The sequence below is a fragment of the Crotalus tigris genome, unplaced genomic scaffold (genome assembly GCF_016545835.1).
Source record: "Crotalus tigris isolate CLP2741 ecotype Arizona unplaced genomic scaffold, ASM1654583v1 scf7180000023713.2527936, whole genome shotgun sequence".
NCBI classification, from domain to species: Eukaryota; Metazoa; Chordata; class Lepidosauria; order Squamata; family Viperidae; genus Crotalus; species Crotalus tigris.
Genome location: NW_024100135.1, coordinates 674,042 through 698,519, shown reverse-complemented (window position 1 = coordinate 698,519; position 24,478 = coordinate 674,042). Strand labels below are relative to the sequence as shown.

The 24,478-nt window shown below is 39.0% G+C and overlaps 1 protein-coding gene across 3 annotated transcripts in view; it reads left to right on the top strand.

Moving 5' to 3' along the window:
• Positions 1-2,991: 2,991 nt before the first annotated feature.
• The window catches only part of SOS1 (SOS Ras/Rac guanine nucleotide exchange factor 1), a 55,814-nt gene continuing 34,327 nt past the window's right edge, over positions 2,992-24,478 (top strand). Inside the window, exons 1-8 of one of the 3 annotated variants that reach the window (XM_039320869.1) lie at positions 2,992-4,210; positions 10,008-10,133; positions 12,383-12,514; positions 14,638-14,802; positions 15,309-15,518; positions 19,446-19,589; positions 22,094-22,204; positions 22,293-22,391. In XM_039320869.1, coding sequence (XP_039176803.1) covers positions 4,124-4,210; positions 10,008-10,133; positions 12,383-12,514; positions 14,638-14,802; positions 15,309-15,518; positions 19,446-19,589; positions 22,094-22,204; positions 22,293-22,391 — 1,074 coding nt within the window. In that variant the 5' untranslated portion in view covers positions 2,992-4,123. Of the gene's footprint in view, positions 4,211-10,007; positions 10,134-12,378; positions 12,515-14,637; positions 14,803-15,308; positions 15,519-19,445; positions 19,590-22,093; positions 22,205-22,292; positions 22,392-24,478 lie in introns of those variants that run through there. The other 2 variants (XM_039320867.1, XM_039320868.1) reach the window with 2 other exon arrangements.

Genomic DNA, 24,478 nt, shown 5'->3' with positions numbered 1-24,478 from the left:
AATAAGGGGAAATTTTCTGACAGAACAATCAACCTATTGAACAGCTTGCCTTCTGAAGCTTCATCACTGGAGGCTTTCAAGAAAAGACTGGACAGCCACTTGTCAGAAATAATATAGGGCAATGATGGCGAACCTTTTGGAGATTGAGTGCCCAAACTGCAACCCAAACCCCACTTATTTATCGTCGGGTGCTGGGTGGGCGTGGACACTGGGTGGGCATTGCTGCAGTGGTCATGGCAGACTGGGTGGGCGTCACCGGGGTGGGCATGGCCACCTCGATGTTGCTCGTGGGGAGGGACGCCTGTGGGGGCTGGGCATGGTTGGGGGAGATCCAGGGGGTCTCTGGCAGGTGGGACGGTGGGCAGGAGGTTCGTCCTGTGGGGTGAGGCAGGGCAGAGGTGCCATTTCCATTCAGCATTTCTTGCAGACATCTCATGACCCAAACTAGGTAACATCAGCAGTACCAGAAGAGAACGAGGTTTGTGGAGTGGAGGAGAAGAAAAAAGAGGAGGGCGGTTGAGGGTTCCTTGGTCCTCTCTTAGCTTTGTGGATTTTTTGTAGACATCTCATGACCCAAACCAGGTAACATCATTAGTTCACTTATTATCCCACTTTGGGTCCTGAAATGTCTGCAAGAAAACCACCATCCTCAGACATACTCCCCCAAGGACCCTTCATTTAAATTCTGAGTCAGAAATATTCTCCTTGGCTGGCATTCCGGACCGTCTCAGGGCAGAAGAACCTGCCTAGCAGGACCTCATTCCTCTTTCCAATGGGGCACATCCCAATGCCCCCATCCTTCCTCCACCATTTCCTTTACCCTAAAGGCCAATGAAGTTTCTCTCAACCACCAGCACCGGCACTCCCGCTTCCTCCAAGCTGCTCCACCACCTTCAGCTTTCCCTACCTCTCAGGGCTTCAACTGGACACGGCACCACCACTCCCGTTCGTGGATCAGGATGCACCTCCAAAGGCCGACCATACCCTCCCTCCCAGCGGCTTCCCCGACCTTTCATCGCCTCAGCTCCACACAATCCCTCACAACCCCGAAATAACCTTCCTGGAGCAAATTCTCCTTTTTTCTCATTCACCCCGGCCACCCCTCACAAATACCTCGCCCTTCGCCCACTCCCCTCAGACCCATAACCGGCGCCACACTCCAGCAGCCCCACTCCAAACGCTGGTGGGACTGGGTCCCTCAGCAATGGTGGGGGTTATGTTGAGGCCCAGCGGCACCAGTTTCCTTTTGGCTAGCATGGCAGCGGCGGAGGCTGGGACTCACGTTCCGTAGCACCTAGCGAGGGACCTGCCTCAGAAGCAGCAGCAGTAGCAGTGGCATCATCACCAGGTTTGGCTGCCCTAAGTGAGGCCAAGGCTGCAAGCAAGACCTAAGCCTCTCAACCTGGCCCTGAGGTAAAAACATGAATAGGTGAGAGCAGAGAAAGGGAGCATGGCTAAAGTGCGAGCGTGCCCTTAGGCGCACGAGGGAGAAACTGGGGAAAAAAATCTTCTCCCATCAACTCGCCATCCCACCATTGACTGGTGCTCTAGCCACCATCCACCCACACTCTCCTCGTAATTGGATGGCTTGCCCAGGAGGTTGAGGCAGGCCGGATAAACAGGCAGGTCGGGCCGTAGTTTGAGGACCCCCTGAGCTACAGCTTTGGTGGCTCTGTAGGCAGAGCTGCAAAGTTCTCTTCTCTGACAGAGAACTTCACAGCTCTGCCTACAGAGCCACCAAAGCAGCAGGTGGCGCACCAGAGGCTCGGGGAGGGAGGGTGCTGAAGTGGGCGGTCGAGCCATTGGCAAGAGCAACGCATCTGAGCAGAAAGCAGCCTCAGAACAAGTGGGACAAGTAAGGAAAAAAATCCTTGCTCCCCCAAGAAATTGCCTTTCTTTCCTTACCTGACTCCCAGCCCCGTGCTGCTTCCCTTTCGCAATCCGCCGCCACAGCATGTAAGGAAACAAAGGAAGTTTTTTTGGGGGGGAAAAAGATCAGTCAATTCCAACTTCGCGATCTTTCACGAGAAGTTGGAATTGATTGATTGACCTTTTTTCCTCAAAAAAACCTGTTTCCTTGCACGCGGCAGCGACGGCAGATCGCAAAGCAGCAGCATGGGGCGGGCGTGGCAATCTTACCCTGCACGGGTATTGATGCAAGTTGCTCATGGATGGGACTGAAGCCTAGGACTGGGGCGATGGCGCACATGCCCACAGAGAGGGCTCTGCGTGACATAGGCTTGCCACCACGGGTATAGGGTCTCCTGCTTGAGCAGGGGGTAGATTGGATGACCAACAAAAGTCCCTTCCAACTGTTATTCTGTAAAACTGTAACCATCTCCAACCCAGATAATCAAGGATACCAATGGTATTGAATGCTGTTAAAAGTTCCACAAGGGTCTGAGTTGGGGCAGTGGTTTTTAATTTGCTCACAAATTATGTTAATTTAGAAATAAGTAGTAAGTTGGCTAAGTTTGTAGCTCTACTCATGGTGGTAGAAAGTGGAAATAATGAAAAACTTCAAAAAGATCTCTTTAAACTGGATAGTGTAAAATTTTCCTAATTGAGGTTTTCTGAAGCACTGCAAAAAGGCTGTTTTTGCTGTTCTCCGTAATTCTTTTTCTATTTTCTCAAAATACTGGGATCGAAGACATTCAGTTAAACTGGAACTTTAGAACAGCACGTAACTGAGCCAGGGAATTACCACAAGATATTGTGAAGAACACTACCTCAGAATGAGATAAATTTATGGAGAAAAAGTTGATCAGGGATTGCTAGTCTTGAAGACTCAATGTTACCTCCAAACACTGCTTGCATGGGAAGAAAGAGAGGAGAAAGATTTCTCTTTGCCTCCCATTTGTCAGTCCTGGAAGGCAGCATGACTCTTTTGTTTCTTATGACATTCTTCTGGAATTGCAAACAGGTGAATTGACACTAATTTTTATGAGACGTCCTTAGGCTCATCCAGGACTTTCCTTCCTGTACACTTTTTATTTTACAAAATGGTAAAATTATTTTACAATATGTAGTTCATGGTATCATGGTATTTCCTGACAGTTTAGGAAAGGCAAGATTAAGCACAAACATATTTTAAACTTGATCCCTGAACTGCATACATTTCAAAGCTAAGAAAAATGTTTTTTTTTTTCAAGGAAAATGTAAGAGTACAAATTGGGAAACCTGAATTAATTTTCTTAAAGAGTAATCAAAGTTATTCTTGTGCCGCCAACATAACGCCACACATCTTCGTAACTGAACGGAAAAACACGCCTCCGGCTTCCTGTAATTCCACAGAATCCACAACGTTCGTTTACTGTCAAACCAATTATATGAAGGAATCCAACATTATCCCGCGTTGTCTTGTTTTGAATGTTCAAGTAGAGAGACCGACGACGGAGTCATGAGTCCTCCGTGCCACAGGCGGCGCTTGGACAGATCGGTCCCTTTTTGCCTCACCACCCGTTTCCAAAGCCCAAAACAGCTTCGCTCAAACATTCGGTTTTCGATTCTCGATCCTAGACTGAGAAGAGGTCATGATTAGCTCACTGTCTCACTTCCGCACTTCAAAGGAAGAGGAAAAGGGAAAGCAAAGCGAACAACTTCCAAAGAAGACGCTTCGGGGAAAAAAAAGAGAGGATTGACTGAACCTGAATTGCGCATGCCCAATCAGCCTTCACGCTAACTGCGCATGCGTCGGCGGTTGTAACCATCAGGACAAGGGAAGAATCCCGAGAGTTCAAAGCTGCAGTCGAGACCCTGCCCCTTCTCCAGAATAACCGTCATTTTCCTTGCGTTGTCGGTTTCCCCTGGGACCTTTTCAGTCTCAGACCTGTCAGGACGAGAGATAAGATGTTCGGTGGTGTCTTGTCCCAGGCTGGTCCCGGCGCTGAGTGAGGCCAGGCCGGGCGGCGGGTGACCGGGAAAGGGATGTCGCCTCCGTCCCCCGACGTTGGGTTTTGCCGCTGCCGCCTTTGGCGGCTCCCGCTGCCTCTCTCATCCTCCGGTTCTGGTTGCTGCCTGCGACCTTCACTCCAAGCCCGGGAGCAACGTCGAGTTCGGCCCCAGCAGTGATTCCCGTCGTTCCCCCCCCCGCGGCGTTAGGGGGCGGGACGGGGTAGGCAAGATGCAAGCGGCTCCGCTGCAGTACGAGTTCTTCAGTGAAGAGAATGCACCCAAGTGGCGGGGTCTGCTTGTGCCCGCCCTAAAAAAGGTGAGAGAGGGCTTAGCAGCCTCCTTCCTTACGATACCTCGAGAGGCTGTAGACGAGACCATGAAGGTTATAACGCGTGCAGATTAGAGATAGGTTAGATAACGCACGAAGATTACAGACACAGTTACATAGTTGGCGCCTGGGACTGATGACTGTTGGTAATTACCGTAGTTGAGATATTTATTAATTTTCCAAGGGAGAAGATACCTATTCCCTATTTCTATTCTTGGATATACACCAGGGAATTATGATAATCAAATCTCAGTGATTTTTGGTACCTGCATAATTTGCCTTGGGAAAATAAGCGTGCACATTCTGCAAAATGTGTGCTAGACTGCAGTAGAAATCCATGCAATGGCTGGCCACAAAATAAATTAATCTCTTGTTTTTGCTTAGAGACCAGAAGTGGGGGGAAGGGAGAAAAATAAAAATTGAAGAAACTAAAAGAATATGGAGACACACAATAAGAAGACATTAATATAAAGAGTATTTTCCCCAAAAAAACCAGATTGATCATAAAAGCATGTACACGTAAGTCAGCATATTAGAGGAGAGAGTATTGGAAAAGTTAAATAGCCTTGAGATATTAAAAGAAATACTACTTCAACTGTTTATGAGAAAGTAGTGTTCTGCTTTGCTTTTCCTAGAGTCATTTCTATATATTCTCTTATTTTAATTTAAAAGCATATAAGACAAGGGTTTTGCTGAAAATAAATGATTCAGGATTAATTAAGTGCTTGGATAGGAGACCACCTGAAAATCTTATTTGGTGTTTTAAATGCTATGATGAAAGGCAGTATATAAATCTATCAAATGGATAATAAATGCTGTATAGTGAATATACGAGTATGTTGTTTTAGCCTAGCAATAGATTTTACTCTATAAGTATGTTTTACTTTCAGACCTGCATCATGTTTAATTATAATTACAATTCTCATAACTAGCACATGCTAGCCTGGTTTTAAGTCAGGTTACTCTAAATTAAAGTTAGCATTGTACATGACAGTTACATTGCTTTATTGCAGGCATGTCAAACCCGTGACGTCACATGATATGTGACATTGCGACTTTTCCCCCATTGCCGGCAATGGAGTGGGTGTGGTTTCGGCATGATGCATCTGGTCCATGGGCTGGCAGTTTGACATGCCTGCTTTACTGGGAATCAGCTTGAATGCTAGTCTATGCAATCCACACATGCTGCTTAACTATCCATAAGTTGAAACTTTGCTGCACTAGCCAAAAGGAAATTGTTATTTATGTTTCCTTTACAAACAACTGTCATAAATTGGAAAAAAAATAATTTCACTATGTCACTTTGGAAATAAATGAAGTTTTAAAAAAGCTGAACAGTAGTTTAGGCAGCACTGTAACTTTTGAATTCCTGATGTTTTATTTAGCATTTTGTTTCAGAAAGCAAAATTAACAAATGTTTCACTTAGCAACAGAAATGTTGGGCTCAGTTCTGGTTGTAAGTGAAGGACTATCTGTATTTCTTTTGTGTTAGCTTTACTGCCTTCAAGAATACAATGTAGGGTACACTGCAGTCTCTCCTCCAAATTTTTCCCCATACTATTCTTATGACATAGAGTGGGATGAGATAATGATCATCCCAAGTCACCAAATAAAACCTCAATGGCTGAATGTTGAATCCATAATCATTATCTAACATCTTAAATTTATACAGTGGTGGCTATATGGTAGTTACATTGAATCTTGACACTATTGAAATAGCTTTATAATATAATTCTGGAATAGTAGTAATTAGTTGTAATTCAAAAATGTGTATGAATAGAATAGAATAGAATAGAATAGAATAGAATAGAATAGAATAGAATAGAATAGAATAGAATAGAGCTGGAAGGGACCTTGGAGGTCTTCTAGTCCAGCCCCCTGCTTGAGCAGAGAACCCATACCATTTCAGACAAGTGACTTGTCTAGTCTCCTCTTAAAAACTTCCAGTGATGGAGCGCCCATGATTTCTGAAGGCAAGCTATTCCTCTGGTTAATTGTCCTCACTGTTAGGAAGTTTCTCCTTAATTCCAGGTTCCTTCTCTCTTTGGTCAGTTTTCAACCATTGTTTCTTGTCTTGTCCTCTGGTGCTTTGGAGAATAGTTTGACGCCTTCTCTTCTTTGTGGTAGCCTCTCAAATACTAGAATACTGTTTTCATGTTGCCCCTGTTTCTTCTTTTCTTTAGACTAGCCAAACCCAAGTCCTGCAGTTGTTCTTCATATGTTTTAGTCTCCAGGTCTTTGATCATTTTACTTGCTGTTCTCTGAACTTTTTTCAAGGTCTCAGCATGTTTTTTGTAGTATGATGACCAAAATTGGTTGCAGTATTCCATGTGTGGTCTTACTATTTTATAAAGCAGTACTAATACTTTGTGTGATCTTGATTCTATGCCTCTGTTTATACAATCCAGGATTCTATTAGCTTTTTTGGCTGCTGCTATACACTGCTGGCTCATAGTCAACTGATCGTCCACTAGGACTCCAAGGCCCCTCTCACAGTTACTATTTTTGAGCCAGGTCTCAGCTAATCTGTATTTGTACCTAAATGTAAAACTTTGCTTTTCTCCACATTAAAATTCATTTTGTTTGGTAGGGCCCATTGTTCAAGTTTGGTAGGGCCCATTGCCAAGATCTTTTTGGATCCTGAGCTTGTCTTCTGGGGTGTTGATTATTCCTGCCAGTTTAGTGTAATCTGCAAATTTGATGAGCTCGTCTTCTACTCCCTCATCTAAGTCATTAGTGAAGATATTGAAGAGTACTGGGCCTAAGACGGAGCCTTGTGGTACTCCACTGCTTACTTCTCTCCATATGGATGTAGTACCATTGAGGACTACTCACTGAATACAGTTTGTCAGCCAGCTACAGATCCATCTGATAGTGTTGTTGTCTATCTTACTAGCTTACTAAGCAGTAGGTTGTGGTACACATACACAAAGAGAGAGAGAGGCAGGCTTGTATTTATATTTAAACTACTTGCTGTTCTCACAGTTAGCTAATATTTCTGTCATTACAAATTTATTCTATTGTCTCTTTTTATTTGCTAGCCAAATTATTCAGTGTAATTACTATGCTTATTTAGAAATCTTAGTGTAAGTCCTACTCACAAACAAATGTGTAATTGATGTTTTTGGATTGGAGAAATTAAGCCTCATTATTTAATTTGGACAAAAGATCCAAACAGAGATCAACTTTGGCAAGGGAGGACGAAGTGAAACCCCAAGCTGTGGTCTATGTCTGTTTTAATCTCATACAATATTGGAATGATATTTGTATTGATCTCTATGTTGTGTTCTAGTTTTCTAGAAGATGATTTTAATAATAATAATAATAATAATAATAATAATAATAATAATAATAATAATAATAAAGTTGGAAGGGACCTTGAAGGTCATCGAGTCCAACCCCCTCCTCAGGCAGGAAACCCTACACCATTTCGGACAAATGGCTGTCCAGTCTCTTCTTAAAAACCTCCAGTGTTGGAGCATTCACCGCCTCTGGAGGCAGGTTGTTCCACTGGTTAATTATTCTAACTGTCAGGAAGTTTCTCCTTAGTTCCAGGTTGCCTCTCTCCTTGATCAGTTTCCATCCGTTGCTTCCTGTCCCGCCTTCAGGTGCCTTGGAGAATAGCCTGACTCCCTCTTTTTTGTGGCAGCCTCTCAGATACTGGTACATTGCTATCATGTCCCCCCTCATCCTTCTCCTTGTTAAACTAGACATACCCAATTCCAGCAATTGTTCCTCATATGTTTTAGCCTCCAGTCCCCCCAATCATCTCTGTTGCTCTTCTCTGTACTCTTTCTAGAGTCTCAAGATCTGTTTTTTACATCGTGGTGACCAAAACTGGATGCAATATTCCAAGTGTGGCCTTACCAAGGCATTGTAAAGTGGTATTAATGTTTGTTGAACCGTGTATAGAAAAATAATGTATATAAAACATGAAGGAAGACCAGGTTTTCAAACTTGGCCCTTTTATGACTTGTGGACTTCAACTCCCAGAATTCCTCAGCCAGGCACGCTGGCTGAGGAATTCTGGGAGTTGAAGTCCACAAGTCATAAAAGGGCCAAGTTTGAAGACCCTGGGGAAGACAATAATAAAAGGAAGGAGACAGAAAGGAAGTAATAGCTTTGGAAAGTAAGTCTCCTTTATTCCCAGCTTTGCTGGTATTTGTTGACCTAGGCAGCAAGTGAAGAACAATTTCATCAAACTTTTCAGGCCTGTCTTTGTTGTATTTTAAGCATCCTCACATTGAACGCAAGGGATGCAGATTAATTGTGTCATTGACATAAGCAGTGAGTTCAACAGTTTGAATTCAGCTAAGCTGTCCAATTACCAAAGTAACCTTCATCCAGCCATTGCTGACAGAATTTTCCATCTTTCCATAACTCACAAGATCTGCATGTATGTATGTATGTACAGGATACCTAGCCGTTAGATACACATATGGGAAACTGATTGTATATTAATTAAACAGGACTTCATATACTGAGGCAATAAAGCTGCGAGAAGCTGTTTGAGGCAAGCAAGCCTATAATCATGACCTTTATTTCCTGCTTATGAGGTTCTTCAATATCTGACTGGTCACTGCTGAAGGACAGTGTTTAGTGGATCTTTTACTCAAATGTCATACTAAGCTTTGTGTTGATTAATGATGGCTTATTTAATAAGCATCAAAACCACACAAGCCACATTACAGTTTTAGTATGTTCTACAATCAAACAATAGCTTTTGAATCTCCTTTGTTTATAAAATAAAGAGTGTGTTCTACATCAGATATTGTTGTTTGAATTAGATCAGTGTCTAATTCTATTTCTTAATTGCTTCAGATACTAGTCTTTTTTCATCAAATGAGTGAACATAAAGATTTGTGCTAATATGAGTTGAGTCTTTTTTTTGTAGTCTGCTTTACAACTAAAGATACATGATTTTTACATCACTAAATATGAAACTTGATAGTTGAAAGCATTGTCATTTTCTGAGTAAGTGAATATGGTGGTATTTTTTAAAAAAATATAGATTTCAATCAGATGAAAGTTACAGGAAAGTGAATTAATGCATAGTGTTTATCTGGAAAGTATAGATGAATATTCAGATTTACTGCTGTTTCCAAATGCTTTATATTTTTAGTCTTGTCACTAAAGTAAGAATTACTTCAGATTCTTCATATTATAATCATGCTTTCTGCAGATAAATAAAATTAAACTTTACTTACTTATTTTATACATCAAATTTAGAAATAACCCATCTCACTCAACATTAGCATAATACTGATATCCTTTACAACATTTTTGTGCATAGTGGTACTTAAAAGTTGGTCAACCTGTTGAATTTTCAATATTTCTGTGTTACGGTGAAGTTTAGGATTTCCACCACTTCACTCTTTAAAACGTTGTTGCAATATCTTTTTAGATCACATTTTATTGCCCATTCTCCCAGCAAAAATTAAAATATACTATAGAATGCATAAATGTTTAATCTTACATTTTATAATATATCACCTATGTTTTATATATAGTTTTTCATATTTTAAAAATAATAAAAGATATAGATATCTGTTAATAAGTTAATGAGTTCATAGTAGTTCATAAATCTGAACCAGAAATTTCCGATGCACAGTTCTTTGTCTTGACTGTAATGCTACTTTTATTCTTTGTGCTTCTTATTCCTTTCTACAGTTTACCGTCTGAATCTAAAGTTTTTAATATATGCCTTTTGTGGGCCGCCAGGCTTTTAGCTGCCCACATTTTTGTAATGGATTTTCTTATAAGTTCAATTATTTATTGAATATAGGTCCAGATGCAAGTCCATCCCAAACTATCTTCTACAGAAGATGCTTTGCAGTATGTTGAGGAGTTAATTCTGCAATTACTAAATATGCTGTGCCAAGCTCAGCCAAGAAGTTCCTCAGATGTAGAGGTACCACTTGTAGTTCATTTGCAATTCTGTACATTATTGATGTTCTTCTTGCTGATATACAGGTAGTCCTCAATTTAAAACTGCTTGCTTAATGACAGTTCACAATGACTGCACTTAACAACTGCTATAAATATTGTCATAAAATCAAGTCTGATTTGATTTATGACTGCTATGACTTCTAATGATAATTCTGGTCTCAATTGTGATCATAAGTTGAGACCTATCTGTATTAAGTAATACCCATAATTTATTTTTAACTTATGGATACTTGAGTATAAAATATATATTGAATTGTTATGAAATTTTGACATAATTTTGCTATGTTGCATTGTTTGTTTCTACTGTTATATTGAAAACTCCTTTGACACAAGTATGAGGGATATGGGAGGTTTAGAAATAGGAAACATAATAAGTAAATAAAATGTTATGAAGCAGAAAATTAGATTTGATCCTGTTAGAGTATGTTGGCATCTGCTACTCCAGAATTTTGCAGTTAGAATGTAAGCTGATTTGAATATGTGGAATCATATACTGAATAAAAATTTAGCAGCTGCCCATTCACCTCTGAGCATGATTTTAATTGTTCATATCTTTATATTCAAAATATCTTAAATCCTAAAGATCTTAAGAGTATTCCACCCATTAGATCACCTGTGCATTAAAATAATTGGATGAGGATCTTATCTTAGTATCTTTGTAAGATAAGTGTAGAATGAAGACATTCTTCGGCAACATTGCAGTTCTCAAATGTTACCCTGAAGGGATATTTGTCTAATGCCATTATATCTATTTTTAAACATGTCATATAAAACTGTTATTTGCTTAATTGTTTTAAATGCCTATCAATAGTAATAGATTTATATACTGCTTCATAGTGCTTTACAGCACACTCTGAGCCAGGGGTAGGCAACCCAAAACACTCAAAGAGCCACTTGGACCCGCTTCCCATCAAAAACAAAACACTGGGAGCCGCAAAACCCTTTTGATAAAATGAAGATAACACTGCATATATCCTTTTTTACCTTTATTATAGGTGTGTGTATGTGTGTGTGTGTGTGTGTGTGTGTGTACACACACACACACACACACACACAGAGACACACACACACACATATACACATTAAAAATAAAAGTAAAAATATGACTCTTGGGAATATCCATACTATTAAAACAATGATCACCAAGAGAATGCTTTAAGAGAATAAAATTACATACACACACAGGTAAAAAAAGGATATTTGCAGTGTTATCTTCATTTTAGATGTCAAAAGGGTCTCTCTCTGTGTGTGTGTCTCTCTTTCTCCCTCCCTCTCTATCTGCCCTTGGTCTGCCACTCCTCTTCCCCCACTCTCTCTCTCCCTCTCTCTCTCTTTCTCTCTCTTTCTTTCTCCCCCCCCCCCTCCTATCTGCTGCTCACCTGGCAAGCTTCAAGCTGTTGTCCAACAACCTCCGGGGTAAGCAACCTCGTCTCTTTTATGACTCATGGACTTCAACTCCCAGAATTCCTGAGTCAGCCTAGCTGGGCTAGCTAGCTCTCTCCTGCCCTTCCTGCTTCCTGCTTCCTTCAGAGACGCAGCAAAGGGAGGAGCTCCGCCCAGAAAGCTTTTCAGCTCCTCGGAGAACACTGTGAGTGCACTCTCTTTTACACACACACACACACAAAACACACACACACACACCCAGACACACACAGAGAGAGAGAGAGAGAGAGAGAGAAGCAGGGAAGTGCAATTGCCTCTCTCTGTCTCTGTCTCTCTCTGCAAAGGCAGAGGAGGCTGGGAGCCGCAGGGGAAGGCTCAAAGAGCCGCATGCGGCTCCGGAGCCGCAGGTTGCCGACCTGTGCTCTGGGCTGTTTACAAATGTCAACATGTTGCGCGCCCCCCCCCCAACAAACTGGGTCCTCATTTTACCAACTTCGGAAGAATGGAAGGCTGAGTCAACCTTGAACTGGTCAGGATTGAACACTTGGCTGAGCAAAGTTAGCCTGCAATATTGCATTCTAACCATTGCACCACCATGGGTCTTATCAGTTGTGTATAATTTATTTGAGCCTATTCCATTATATTTTTGGATTAAATAATTTCCTGTACATGTTACTTATACATTGTGCTTTGTAGGTGAAATGAAATACAGAGTTTTAAAAAAATCTCCCCCATCCCTAAAAGTAACTTTAGTTACTTAGGACATGGGAACGCAAAAAGCTATCCATTGTTTATATATTTAACTGTACTTCCTCTGCCTGTTACAAGGATCGTGTCCAAAAAAGTTTTCCTCATCCGATTGATAAATGGGCAATAGCTGATGCGCAATCTGCTATTGAAAAGAGGAAGCGAAGAAATCCATTATTTCTTCCAGTAGAAAAAATTCATCCACTCTTAAAGGTAAGTAATATGAACATAATATATAAGATATTACAAATTCAATAGATTAGTTTGTTTTTCAAATAACCAGTAATATTTTGAAAGAAACCAATTTCTTAAAACTTATAAATAGAATTTATTTTCCAGTCCATCTAGATCTTGTTTAAACAATCTGTCACTCTTAATTAATAAAGATTAATAAAGATATCTACTTATTTTAATTGGCATTAGTAGCCAGTCAGAAAGTTTGACTGTCAGTATGCTGTTTCTCCCATTACTCTGATGAGGATTAGATGATGGAGAATTTGGAGGTGCTTCAGCAAAGCAAAGATCAGGCATTAACCCTGCCCTTCTTTAGGTTTTGAAAAGGGTTTCTTCCTTGTTATATGTGGCACGTGATACTTTGAGACTTGGAAAACCTACACTTGCCATAACTCTGGAGAAAGGCTGAGGATTATAGTTTTCATAACGCCATAGAATTGGAAGTGATCTCAGAGATCATGCAGTCTAATCACCTGTTTAGTGGAGGATCTATTAAAACATTTTGGATAGATGGCTATCCATCCTCTGTTTAAATACTTCCAGTGAACGCAAAATGATGGAGCCTTCATGATTCAACCTGTTCTACTGGTTGACAGCTCTGCGATACTTCCTTGAAAGAAGTGAAATTATGAACCTGTCTCTGATCCAGAGCATGGTGTTAATGTAAGAGTGATCTATTGGTCAGAACCCCATAATATCTTTATTCCATACTGCTGCCATCATTTCTCGTTCTAGCTGCCTTAGTCTGGGCTGCCTAATCATGTAGGTTTTTTTTAACTGTTTTATTCTGTTCTTTTTATTGAATTTGTAAGCTGCTCAGAATCTTCTGGAGTGGGTGGCAATATTAAATAATTTAAATTACATCTATTTTTATAACCAATATGGGTGAAAAGTAATATGTATTCTTAGCCAGTCTAAATGCAAGATTTGGGCTCTTTGGATTCTGAAAATTTTAATTAGTTGTTACATTTTTCAGTATAAATGCATGAATTATATATATATATATAAAGAATTAAGCTGTGTCCATGTTTAACTCACAATACAATATAATTCTAAAAATGCATATGCCATCACCAATGTGTCATCTGAATTACTATACTTTGTTTAATAAAACACTAATACCAAACATTTAATTAAATAGTGCAGCATCCAATACTGAACAGTCAAATTCTCGGTTATATTTGGGACTGCCTGCTCCCCAGGGTATCTGCTCACCCCATACGCTGCAAGATAGTTTACTCTGAATATCAGCTTTGTAGGACTAGGTGTGCCTTCTCAGTACTAGTCCCTGCCCTTTGGAATGATTCCCCACTCCTATCTCCCTTGACAAATGGTTGGGCCTGATTTTGCAGCAAGTCAGTTAAAATCTGATCTGTCTCTGAGTGTTTGATTCCAGATGAGCAAAACTCCCAGTTGGTGAATATTGTGTATGTCAGTTCTGATCACCATTTTATTGGTTTATTTGGTTTTTAATGGTCTGTGCTGTGTTTGATTAGCTCTTATATACCAATCTGAGTCACATTGTCTGAATTGGACAGCCATATCAATATTTCAAATAGATACTTTGTTATTACAAAATAACATGTGCAAGCTTTAGAATACTAATTCTTCATAAATGAAGTAGCGTAGAAACCAAAGGTGAAGGAAAATCCCAAAATTATGACTGATATGGCATTTTATGAAAACGTAAAAACAGACATTCAGAAACGAAAAGTAAACCTTTGCTCCTTTGACCCACATGGTGTGCTCCATGATTCCTCTAGTACAGGGGTCCTCAATCCCTGGTCCATGGACCAGCACCAGTCTGCAGCATGCCAGCCAGCGGGCTACACAAATAAGCAAAGCTCCATCCGCAGGATGCAGGCAGTATTCAAAACTACATCCACTCTGGTCCATGGAAAAACCTTTCTCCGTGGCACCGGTCCCTGGTGCCCAAAAGGTTGGGGACCTCTGCTCTAGTATCTACAGGAAAGTAAATAAATTTGTGCATCTGTCAATGTTTCTCTTTGCTTTGGTTGAATAATTTTCCATATTTAAATGTATACATTTATTAAGTGTGTCTGGGTATAAATGAAATATTAAAATAAGTTTATCTCTTTCAGGAAGTCCTGGGATATAAAGTTGACCATCAAGTATCTGTTTACATTGTAGCTGTATTGGAATACATTTCTGCAGATATTTTAAAATTAGTTGGAAACTATGTACGAAATATAAGACATGATGAAATTACTAAACAGGACATCAAAGTGGCAATGTGTGCTGACAAGGTATATACAGTCATATTTATAGTTATGTCATCTTGGTACTAGCTGAATTTAGACATGGGCATGGGTTTCTGAGAAATAAGAAATTGAATTCTCATTTGTTTCTGTTAGCTTCATCTTTCATGCTAATATCTAGGTCTTTCAGCTTAAAGAGGAAATAATGAACATCTCCTTTGCACTTTCCATTGTTTAGTTGGTGGTTCATGATATTGGTGCACTGATCAGTATTTCTGAATGAAATTCTGTAACAGAATCTTGAGATTCTGACTGTTGCACAATTCTGTATAATTAACTGCTTTCTTAAGTGTCAAATGAGATTGTGATGAAATATCCACGAGTTGTTAAGCTTACTTAAAGTAAGGAATCATCGTTGATCGTAAGAATTTTCCTTCTGCCAATGATTATCAGGCAAGTAGTACTTGCTTATATATTGTGTTATTTCCACACTGACAGTACAATATGTTATCTTTTTGATATATGATATTAAAATCTTCCTCTTTTTCAAACAGGTGTTGATGGATATGTTTCATCAAGATGTAGAAGATATTAGTACCCTGACGTTATCTGATGAGGAACCTTCCACATCAGGAGAACAAACCTATTATGATCTTGTAAAGTCATTCATGGCAGAAGTTCGTCAATACATAAGGGAACTGAATCTCATAATAAAAGTTTTTAGAGAACCTTTTATTACCAATCCAAAATTGTTTTCAGGTCATGTAAGTATCTTGAATTTATTTTTATATATATTGTTAGTATTATTTAGGAAAAGTGTTTTATTAGAGGGCTTGATTAGGAGAAAACATAATGAGCATAGTATCTTAAAATCAAATGCACACTTGTTCTAAATATATATATGCCTTTAAGATTATAATACCAGTATAACCACTCGAGCCCCAAATTCTGTTGGTTATCTACATATATGCAACATACCTTATTCTATATGTATGCCAACTTTCTTCTAGAACTAAGATATAGTCACCAGTTTAACCTTCTAAAAGTCTAATCAAGCTTCTAGAATTCCTTGAGAGTTTCAACAGAAATGAGGATGAGGTGATCCTACTGACATTATTAAAAACATTTTGAACATACAAATAGATAAAAACCATCATCAAATGTTTTTAAATAGCCTTCATATCATAAGAGGATTTTTCTCCTTTGTTAAAAAATAGAAAGACTATAAAGTAAAAACAAAAGCCTCCAAAAAACCCTTCAAAAAGACATTTTGATGGTAAAGATAAGGAAGAAGAGTCCTTCAGGGCTCTGTTGGAATTTATTTTGTTCATAAATAATCTAGGCTTGGCAGTGAACTAGGCAAATAGTGAATAATATTAAACTATTCAAGATGGTAACTGAAAGTGGTAGACTGGCTACAAACAAAGGCATAGCAACAATGGTTTATTAAAATATCTGCAAGAAATACCACTTACCTGCAAGTAACTGGTGGGACCACAAAATAAACAAAGTAATAGAAAATGAAGAAATTAAATTGCTCTGGACTTTTGAATTCAAACAGATAGGTACCTATCACATTTTACTCCAGACTTAACAATTGTTAATAAGAAAAACAAACAAGTCTGGCTAGTGGACACTGCAGTACCTGGAGGCAGGAAAATAGAAAAGAAAGAACTAGAAAAAATCACAGAATTCAAAGACCTGCAAATAAAAGTAGAACAGCTGTAGTGTTCTAGTTGTTTTGGGATTGCCCCCACGGCACATATAACTGTTGGTACAGGTAGTCCTTGACTTATGACCACAGTTGAACCCAAAATTTCTGTTGGTAAGTGAGACAGTTGTTAAATGACTTTTGCTCCATTTTATGACCTTTCTTGCCACAGTTGTTAAGTGCATCACTGCAGTTGTTAAGTTAGTAACACGGTTGTTAAGTGAATCTGGCTTCCCCATTGACTTTGCTTGTCATGTCAGAAGATTACAAAAGGTGATCACATGATCTCGGAACATGGCAATTGTCATAAATATGGATCAGTTGCCAAGCATCTGAATTTTGATCATGTAGCCATGGGGATGCTGCAGTGGTTATGTGAAAAACGGTCATAAACCTTTTTTCAGTGCCTTTGTAACTTCAAATGGTCCCTAAATGAATGGTTGTACAGTCAGGTCCAGAAATATTGGGACATTGACACAATTCGAACATCTTTGGCTCTATACACCACCATAATGGAGTTGGAATGAAACAAACACAATGTGCTTTAACTGCAGACTGTCAGCTTTAATTTGAGGGTATGTACATCCAACTCAGGTGAACGGGGTAGGACTTAACAGCAGTTTGCATATGTGCCTCCCACTTGTTAAGGGACCAAAGGTAATGGGACAGAATAATAATCATAAATCAAACTTTCCCTTCTTAATACTTGGTTGCAAATCCTTTGCAGTCGATCACAGCCTGAAGTCTGGAATGCACAGACATCACCAGACGCTGAGTTTCATCCCTGGTGATGCTCTGCCAGGCCTCTACTGCAACTGTCTTCAGTTCCTGCTTGTTCTTGGGGCATTTTCCCTTCAGTTTTGTCTTCAGCAAGTGAAATGCATGCTCAATGGGATTCAGGTCAGGTGATTGACCTGGCCATTGCATAACATTCCACTTCTGTCCCTTCACAAACTCTTTGGTTGCTTTTGCAGTATGCTTTGGGTCATTGTCCATCTGCACTGTGAAGCGCCGTCCAATGAGTTCTGCAGCATTTGGCTGAATGTGAGCAGATAATATTGCCCGAAATACTTCAGAATTCATCCTGCTGCTTTTGTCAGCAGTCACATCATCAATAAATACAAGAGAACCAGTTCCATTGACAGCCATACATGCCCACGCCATGACACTACCATCACCATGCTTCACTGATGAGGTGGTATGCTTAGGATCATGAGCAGTTTCTTTCCTTCTCCGTACTCTTCTCTTCCCATCACTCTGGTACAAGTTGATCTTGGTCTCATCTGTCCATAGGATTTTGTTCCAGAACTGTGAAGGCTTTGTTAGATGTTGTTTGGCAAACTCTAATCTGGCCTTCCTGTTTTTGAGGCTCACCAATGGTTTACATCTTGTGGTGAACCTTCTGTATTGACTCTGGTGAAGTCTTCTCTTGATCGTTGACTTTGACACACATACACCTACCTCCTGGAGAGTGTTCTTGATCTGGCCAACTGTTGTGAAGGGTGTTTTCTTCACCAGGGAAAGAATTCTTCGGTCATCCACCACAGTTGTTTTCCGTAGTCTCCCGGGTCTTTTGGTGTTGCTGAGCTCACCGGTGCGTTCCTTCTTTTTGAGAATGTTCCAAACAGTTGTTTTGGCCACGCCTAATGTTCTTGCTATCTCTCTGATGGGTTTGTTTTGTTTCTTCAGCCTAATGATGGCTTGCTTCACTGATAGTGACAGCTCTTTGGATCTCATCTTGAGAGTTGACAGCAACAGATTCCAAATGCAATTAGCACACTTGAAATGAACTCTGGGCCTTTTATCTGCACATTGTAATTGGGGTAATGAGGGAATATCACACACCTGGCCATGAAACAGCTGAGAAGCCAATTGTCCCATTACCTTTGGTCCCTTAACAAGTGGGAGGCACATATGCAAACTGCTGTAAGTCCTACCCCGTTCACCTGAGTTGGATGTACATACCCTCAAATTAAAGCTGACAGTCTGCAATTAAAGCACATTGTGTTTGTTTCATTCCAACTCCATTGTGGTGGTGTATAGAGCCAAATATGTTTGAATTGTGGCGATGTCCCAATATTTCTGGACCTGACTGACCCTTCCAAGTTACACATCATTATATCATTTTATGAATAGTAATTTAGATTTTTAATACTAGGGGCCAATTGAATCTTGTAAATATTATGGTGAGCTTCCTTTTGAGGCAATTTCCTGCCCAAAATGGCTATAAATACAAACAAGAATGCAATTAACATTAAAACATAAAAATTTCCAATAAATTAGGCCATTCAAATCTATTCTACATTATATGTGTGTGCATAATATATACACACTTAATTACTGTAATTTTTATAGATACAGTAAAAAAGCAGTCTAGATGTAATATTAATTTGCTAATATGTAATGTAGCAAAGAAATAAAACTGAATCTGTACAAATAACAACAGTCTATGAAATGTTGTAACTTTCACAACCGCCACCCCACCCCCTGTAAAATAAAGCATTTGAATATTTTGTATTTCTCCGTACAGACTATTCTTGATTTATGACCACAGTTGGGATTGCAACTTCCATCACTAAGCAATGTGGTCATGTATCCCAGCTGATTTTTTTTTTGCTGGGGGGGCTGTGGTTATTAAGTGAACCCAGTTTTCCCCACTGAAATGCTGCCGTTGCCATAAGTAGAAGTGATTGCAGGGACACTGCGACGGTCCTAAGTGAGAGGACTTGTCATAAATCACTTTCTTCAAATCTAATTAAAGAAGAGAATCTTAAGAGCCTTGTGCCTAAGGTGGAAAAGTGTCTGTGCAGTCTAAATATAGAGTAATGAGATAAGTAATGGAAGTTGGCTATGGAGGTCCATGGCGTGGAATACTGTTTCATTATTTTCTATGTAGGATGTCCCATGATCAACATATTTAGTATTTAAATATCTCAATTCCTACTTCTATATATTATTTACCAATATATTTGTTTTGCAGGATGTAGAAAATATATTCAGCCGAGTATCAGACATTCATGAACTTAGTGTGAAGTTGCTAGGCCATATTGAAGATACAGTAGAAATGACTGATGAAGGCAGTCCCCATCCATTAGTAGGAAGCTGTTTTGAAGATTTAGCTGAGGTAGGTAACATTGTTTATGAATGGGCTACTATGCTCTATTTTCCTGTATTTTTGACTTGGGTATATCATGCATCTTTAAAAAAAATGTAATGCCATGTTGTCAGCCGTTTTTTTTTGCCTCAGGATTGAAGTATGACATTGCTATGTTTTTTTAACTGTAATTAGCAAATTGTGTGGCCTACAGTTGTATTTTCACAAAAAAAATGTTGTCGGGTTTATGGATTAGTTTTGGTTTTATACAAAACATTGATTTTGTTTAGAGAAAATAATCTTTGACATGCAAAAGCTATTGAATAGATTTGAAGGTAGCTGATTCAGCTTGACGATTAATCTGATTTAGAAATTAATAAGATTATCTTTAAGTTGAATCTTCAATTAAACTTTTTTCCAACACTATTAACAGATGCTGAAGATGCTTCAGTCAAACAGTGGTTGATTACTTTTAGATACTCTAAGTTAAACTTTTTAATCCAGTGTTTGTTTTAGGTATTCAGTCTTGGTTGCCTTCTGGAATAATTTTTGCTATATGAAAGACAAAAGAGGTGTGATCATGTTGATTTTCCTAGATTTTATGAAGCCTTCAGTCATTTGATGAAGCTAGGTGTTGAGCATAGAGTTCTGCAGTTAAGTCTTAGTGCCATCCTATTTCGTTTACTATGGTGTATAACTAAATTTCAGTTAGTACAAACACATGGCTAAGCTACTGAGGCAAACTGAATAATGTAATCATACAATAATATTGTACAATAATACCATAATATCTCATTACTTTTTAGACCTAAAGCCCTTTCCTGACATTTGTCCAAATTGATGGAGAGTTCAAGAGAAAGGGAATACAGTTGAAGCCCCTACCTTTCTCTGGAATGACCTCTTGAATGTATAGATCCTAAAGAGGAGCTATATTTATGTTGGCTTGAAGATTAGTACAGGTAGTCCTTGAGTTATGATGGTATCTCCCACCCTCAACTCTGCCCTTTTGGCTTTCCTGCACAATAGAATAGCTTGGTGTTCGAGCCAAAGAAGAGGCCTGGGGTCTTCAGCAGTCTCAGGTAACAATTCCCCCCGCTGGGCCTCTACTTTAGCCTGAGAGCCTCCAGAACCAACAAGGAGTGCCGTTTCAAGCCCCGTGCCATGCCCAGACATCACAGCAGAAAGCAACAGCTGTTCCCACTTCCTTGCATTCTATAGGCCCTGCCACACCCACCTTCACTATCTTACTGCTGGTGCTAACAAGTCACACCTGGCCCTACGCAAGGCAGCTGCTGACCATGCTAGGCCTTCTGCCCAAGGCCACTCGCACCATTCTCACAATGCTTTATAAAGCTTTCAGAAAACTTATAAGACCTTCCAACCATCATGAGAAGATTGTGCCTGCTGTTCTTCAAATCATGTGCAGGCCATAGGGTGGCCGGGTCTTGGCACTGGGATAACTAGCCCGGTGGGGCTTGAGGTGGCACTCCTTGGCTGTGACAGCACTGGGACTGAAGTAGAGGCTCAAGGGCAAGTAGCAGCTAGGTGATGAAACTCCTAGGGCTTTACTTCAGAGATGGGAAACGATAGGGAAGGTGAGAGGATTTAAAGTGTCTCTGCGGTCATTAGTGTAAGTAAACTGCCAAGTAGTCAAATTTTGATCATATGTCTCAGGGATGCTTCAACGATCGTAACTTCAGGAACCAGGCATTAGTATAATTCATTCAGTGCCGCCGTAACTTTGAGCAGTTGCTGAACAAATAGTTGTTAAGCAAGAACTACCTGTATTTATCTATCAAATTTAGAAACCACCCATTTTCCCCAGGAGACCCATTTCCAGATCCTATAGAGATCTATTTGGCACACATACCACTATTCTGGTAATAGGAAAAAGATATTTGTAATTTTTCATTCTATTTCTTCCAATTTTAATTTCTGCTGTTTTAACTACTATTGTAATTTATTCCAATTTTCTTTTATTGAAACTTTTAACAACTTCTGAAAACATAAAAACAAATTATTTCCACCTGATGGTGGGAGCTTCTAAAGTGGGAGAGAATGAGAAAAATCATTTTTTTAAATTTATTTTAGCCACTTAATCCCAAATTAATTTTGGGCAGACTATTCGATAAATATATAAACAAGTTATATTTTTCAAAGGAAATTTTTTTTCTAAAAATCGGTATATAATTCTTTAAACCATTCCAACAAACATTTGGATTTCCTTTATAAGCAGAGTTAAGTCAAATGGAGACTTTTGTTGCACCGAGTGACCGCAGAAGTGGGCCGGCAGCCATGCAGCCTCCTGCTGGACAGGACTGTTGGTGCCGTCGCTACGAGGCGAGGCAGGTTTCGGGGGAAAAAATAAGACATCCCCCAAAATAAGATTTACTGCCTCTTTTGGAGGCAAAAAAAATATAAGACTGGGTCTTATTTTCAGGGAAATGCGGTAGATTCATGAATGTTTAAATGTATGTTGACATGAACATTTGAAGCAATGAGATAGTTGAAATATCCTTCAAACCTTTCTTTAGGAACTAGCATTTGATCCTTATGAAACATACACTCAAGATAGTTTACGGACTGGCTTTCATGATCATTTTCTTAGCCAATTATCAAAGCCTGGAGCAGCCTTCTATTTGCAGGTATGTTAAGTAATACATTTATATAATGGATATTGTAGGTATCGTAAGACTTACTTGTAATACTGAAATACTTTTTTTTAATTTCCAGTCAATTGGATATGGTTTTAAAGAAGCTGTTCAGTATGTTTTACCTAGGCTACTTCTAGTTCCTGTTTACCATTGTCTTCACTATTTTGAACTTTTAAAGGTAAGAAAAAATAATTCAATTTAATATTTATGAGGTTTTCAATAAACTATCAGAGGTATATCCCTAAAGAAGTTCTCCATTTTCAGGAATTTCAATATGTATTTTGAGCGTGATACTGCCAGTTCAGTGGCAGAGTTCATAAACTAGGGAATGAGGAAGAAGAATTTAAGTGGCTGTTTTTCATAATGATTTGTATCATGTTAACTAAAATGTAAAGAAAACTATTTTTGCTTAAAGACTTCAACATTTGCTAAGTGTTACTTTATCAGTCTTATAAACTCAGGGTTTGTTTCTTATTTAATTTAGATTCAGCCAAGAATACATAAGACCCTTTCCCATTTTTATTTAAAAACATCCACTCTGTGAAATAGATTGTGCTAAGAGAAGATGACTGGCCCAAAGTCATTCACAGCACTAAATCTTCCTGCTCTTACTCTAGCAGTTTTACACCATTTCTTTTCCATGTTGAAACTAAAAAAATCCACATGTAACAAAAATAAATAGTATACTATAAATCTAATTATACTTTATTTTAAAATTTGTTTGGTACTTTTGTAGTTTTCTTATTTAAGTACTAATTAGTGTTGATGCATAGTACTTTGTACTGTTGATTAGAGTGTTTATTTCAAAAACAAAGACATATTTTAAAAAAAAATCTCATGTCATAATTTATTTAGGAGATGTCTGCTAGGCAGACCATGTGTAGGCTTCAAAATTCTCCTGCTTGCCTTTTTTAATTCCTCATAAGATAAATATCACTGCTCTGAATTTCTTCTGTTGCAGTTAGTAAAAATAATATTTACAGTAATCCTTTTAAACACATAACCATCTGCAGAAAAGCTGCTAGGTTTGTGAAGATCCAAAGTAAGGTGGACTTGCAGGGAAGAAATGCAAAAGCAGAACCAAGGATTGGCAGAATGGAAGGCTGGCAGGTAGACTGGGTCTTCCTAATTCCTTTCTGGAGAAAGAGAGGACTTGAAATTGCCTACTTGTGTTCCAGACAATTGCTCCTTGTGATGAGACTGCAAGATAGCTGCCTCCGGTCAGTTTAGAGTAGGGGCCGAGGAATACCAGCAACCGGGTCGTGCAAACAACTGAAGCCCCATCTGCTGGATGCAGGCAGCATGCAAAACCACACTTCCTTTTCCATGAGGAAAAATCTTTCTCCACAGAACCGGACCCTGGTGCCCAAAAGATTGGGGGCCTCTGGTTTAGAGTTCTGGGAGACAACAAATAGCCGTGTTGTTCAAACCATAATTGGCACCTTCAGAAGTTACAAAGTTTTTTTTCTAATCAGTTTTGGAAATTGCCTGTGAATTGTTTTTTACCTATTAAGAATCTTTGGATCACAAACTAGGAAAACTGATGAGTTTCCTTCAATTTTCAGCAAAATAAGTTTTTAAGACCTATTTTTTTTAATAAGCAGCAAAAAGGTGATAGCTTTGTTTTGGAAAGTTACAAACAGACTAAGGGTCCCGACAGTTTGAAATAAGATTTGGAATTAATTATAATAATCTGGTGGGAAATGCTTTTGTTTTGAATTCTTTTAGAGAGAAAAAAACATGATAGGATGGGACTCTGAATGTTGAATACTAGAGGGAACTAGAAGGAAGTAAATATTACAATTAAGGGAGAATAACACTTAAATTTAATTTACTAATACAGAATGGGGCAAAATATTTTAACATTTGACATATTGATCCTCAACAAAGGATCCAGAAGTTAATTTTAAGAGTTGTCTACCTCTATAGATATACTGTCTCCATAAAAGATATTATGGAAGAGGAACATGTTTTACTGTACAAAACTGAGACTGATCTGAAAGTGGATTTAAAAATGACAAACTACAAAAATAATGTGGAAAAGGATCAACATACAAAAGAAACTAGCTGATATCTTAATAATGAAAAAGGATATATAACTAATAAATCAGGAGACTAACCTGGATAATTTTGCTATATTGGATTTACAGAAGAGTTAAACCTTTGAAGAATTTTGTGAGAAGGGCAAAAAATGAAAAGAAATCAAGTTCTAGGACATGATTTGAAAGGACTAAAGATCAAGATTATTAAAAGTAAAATTAAGGA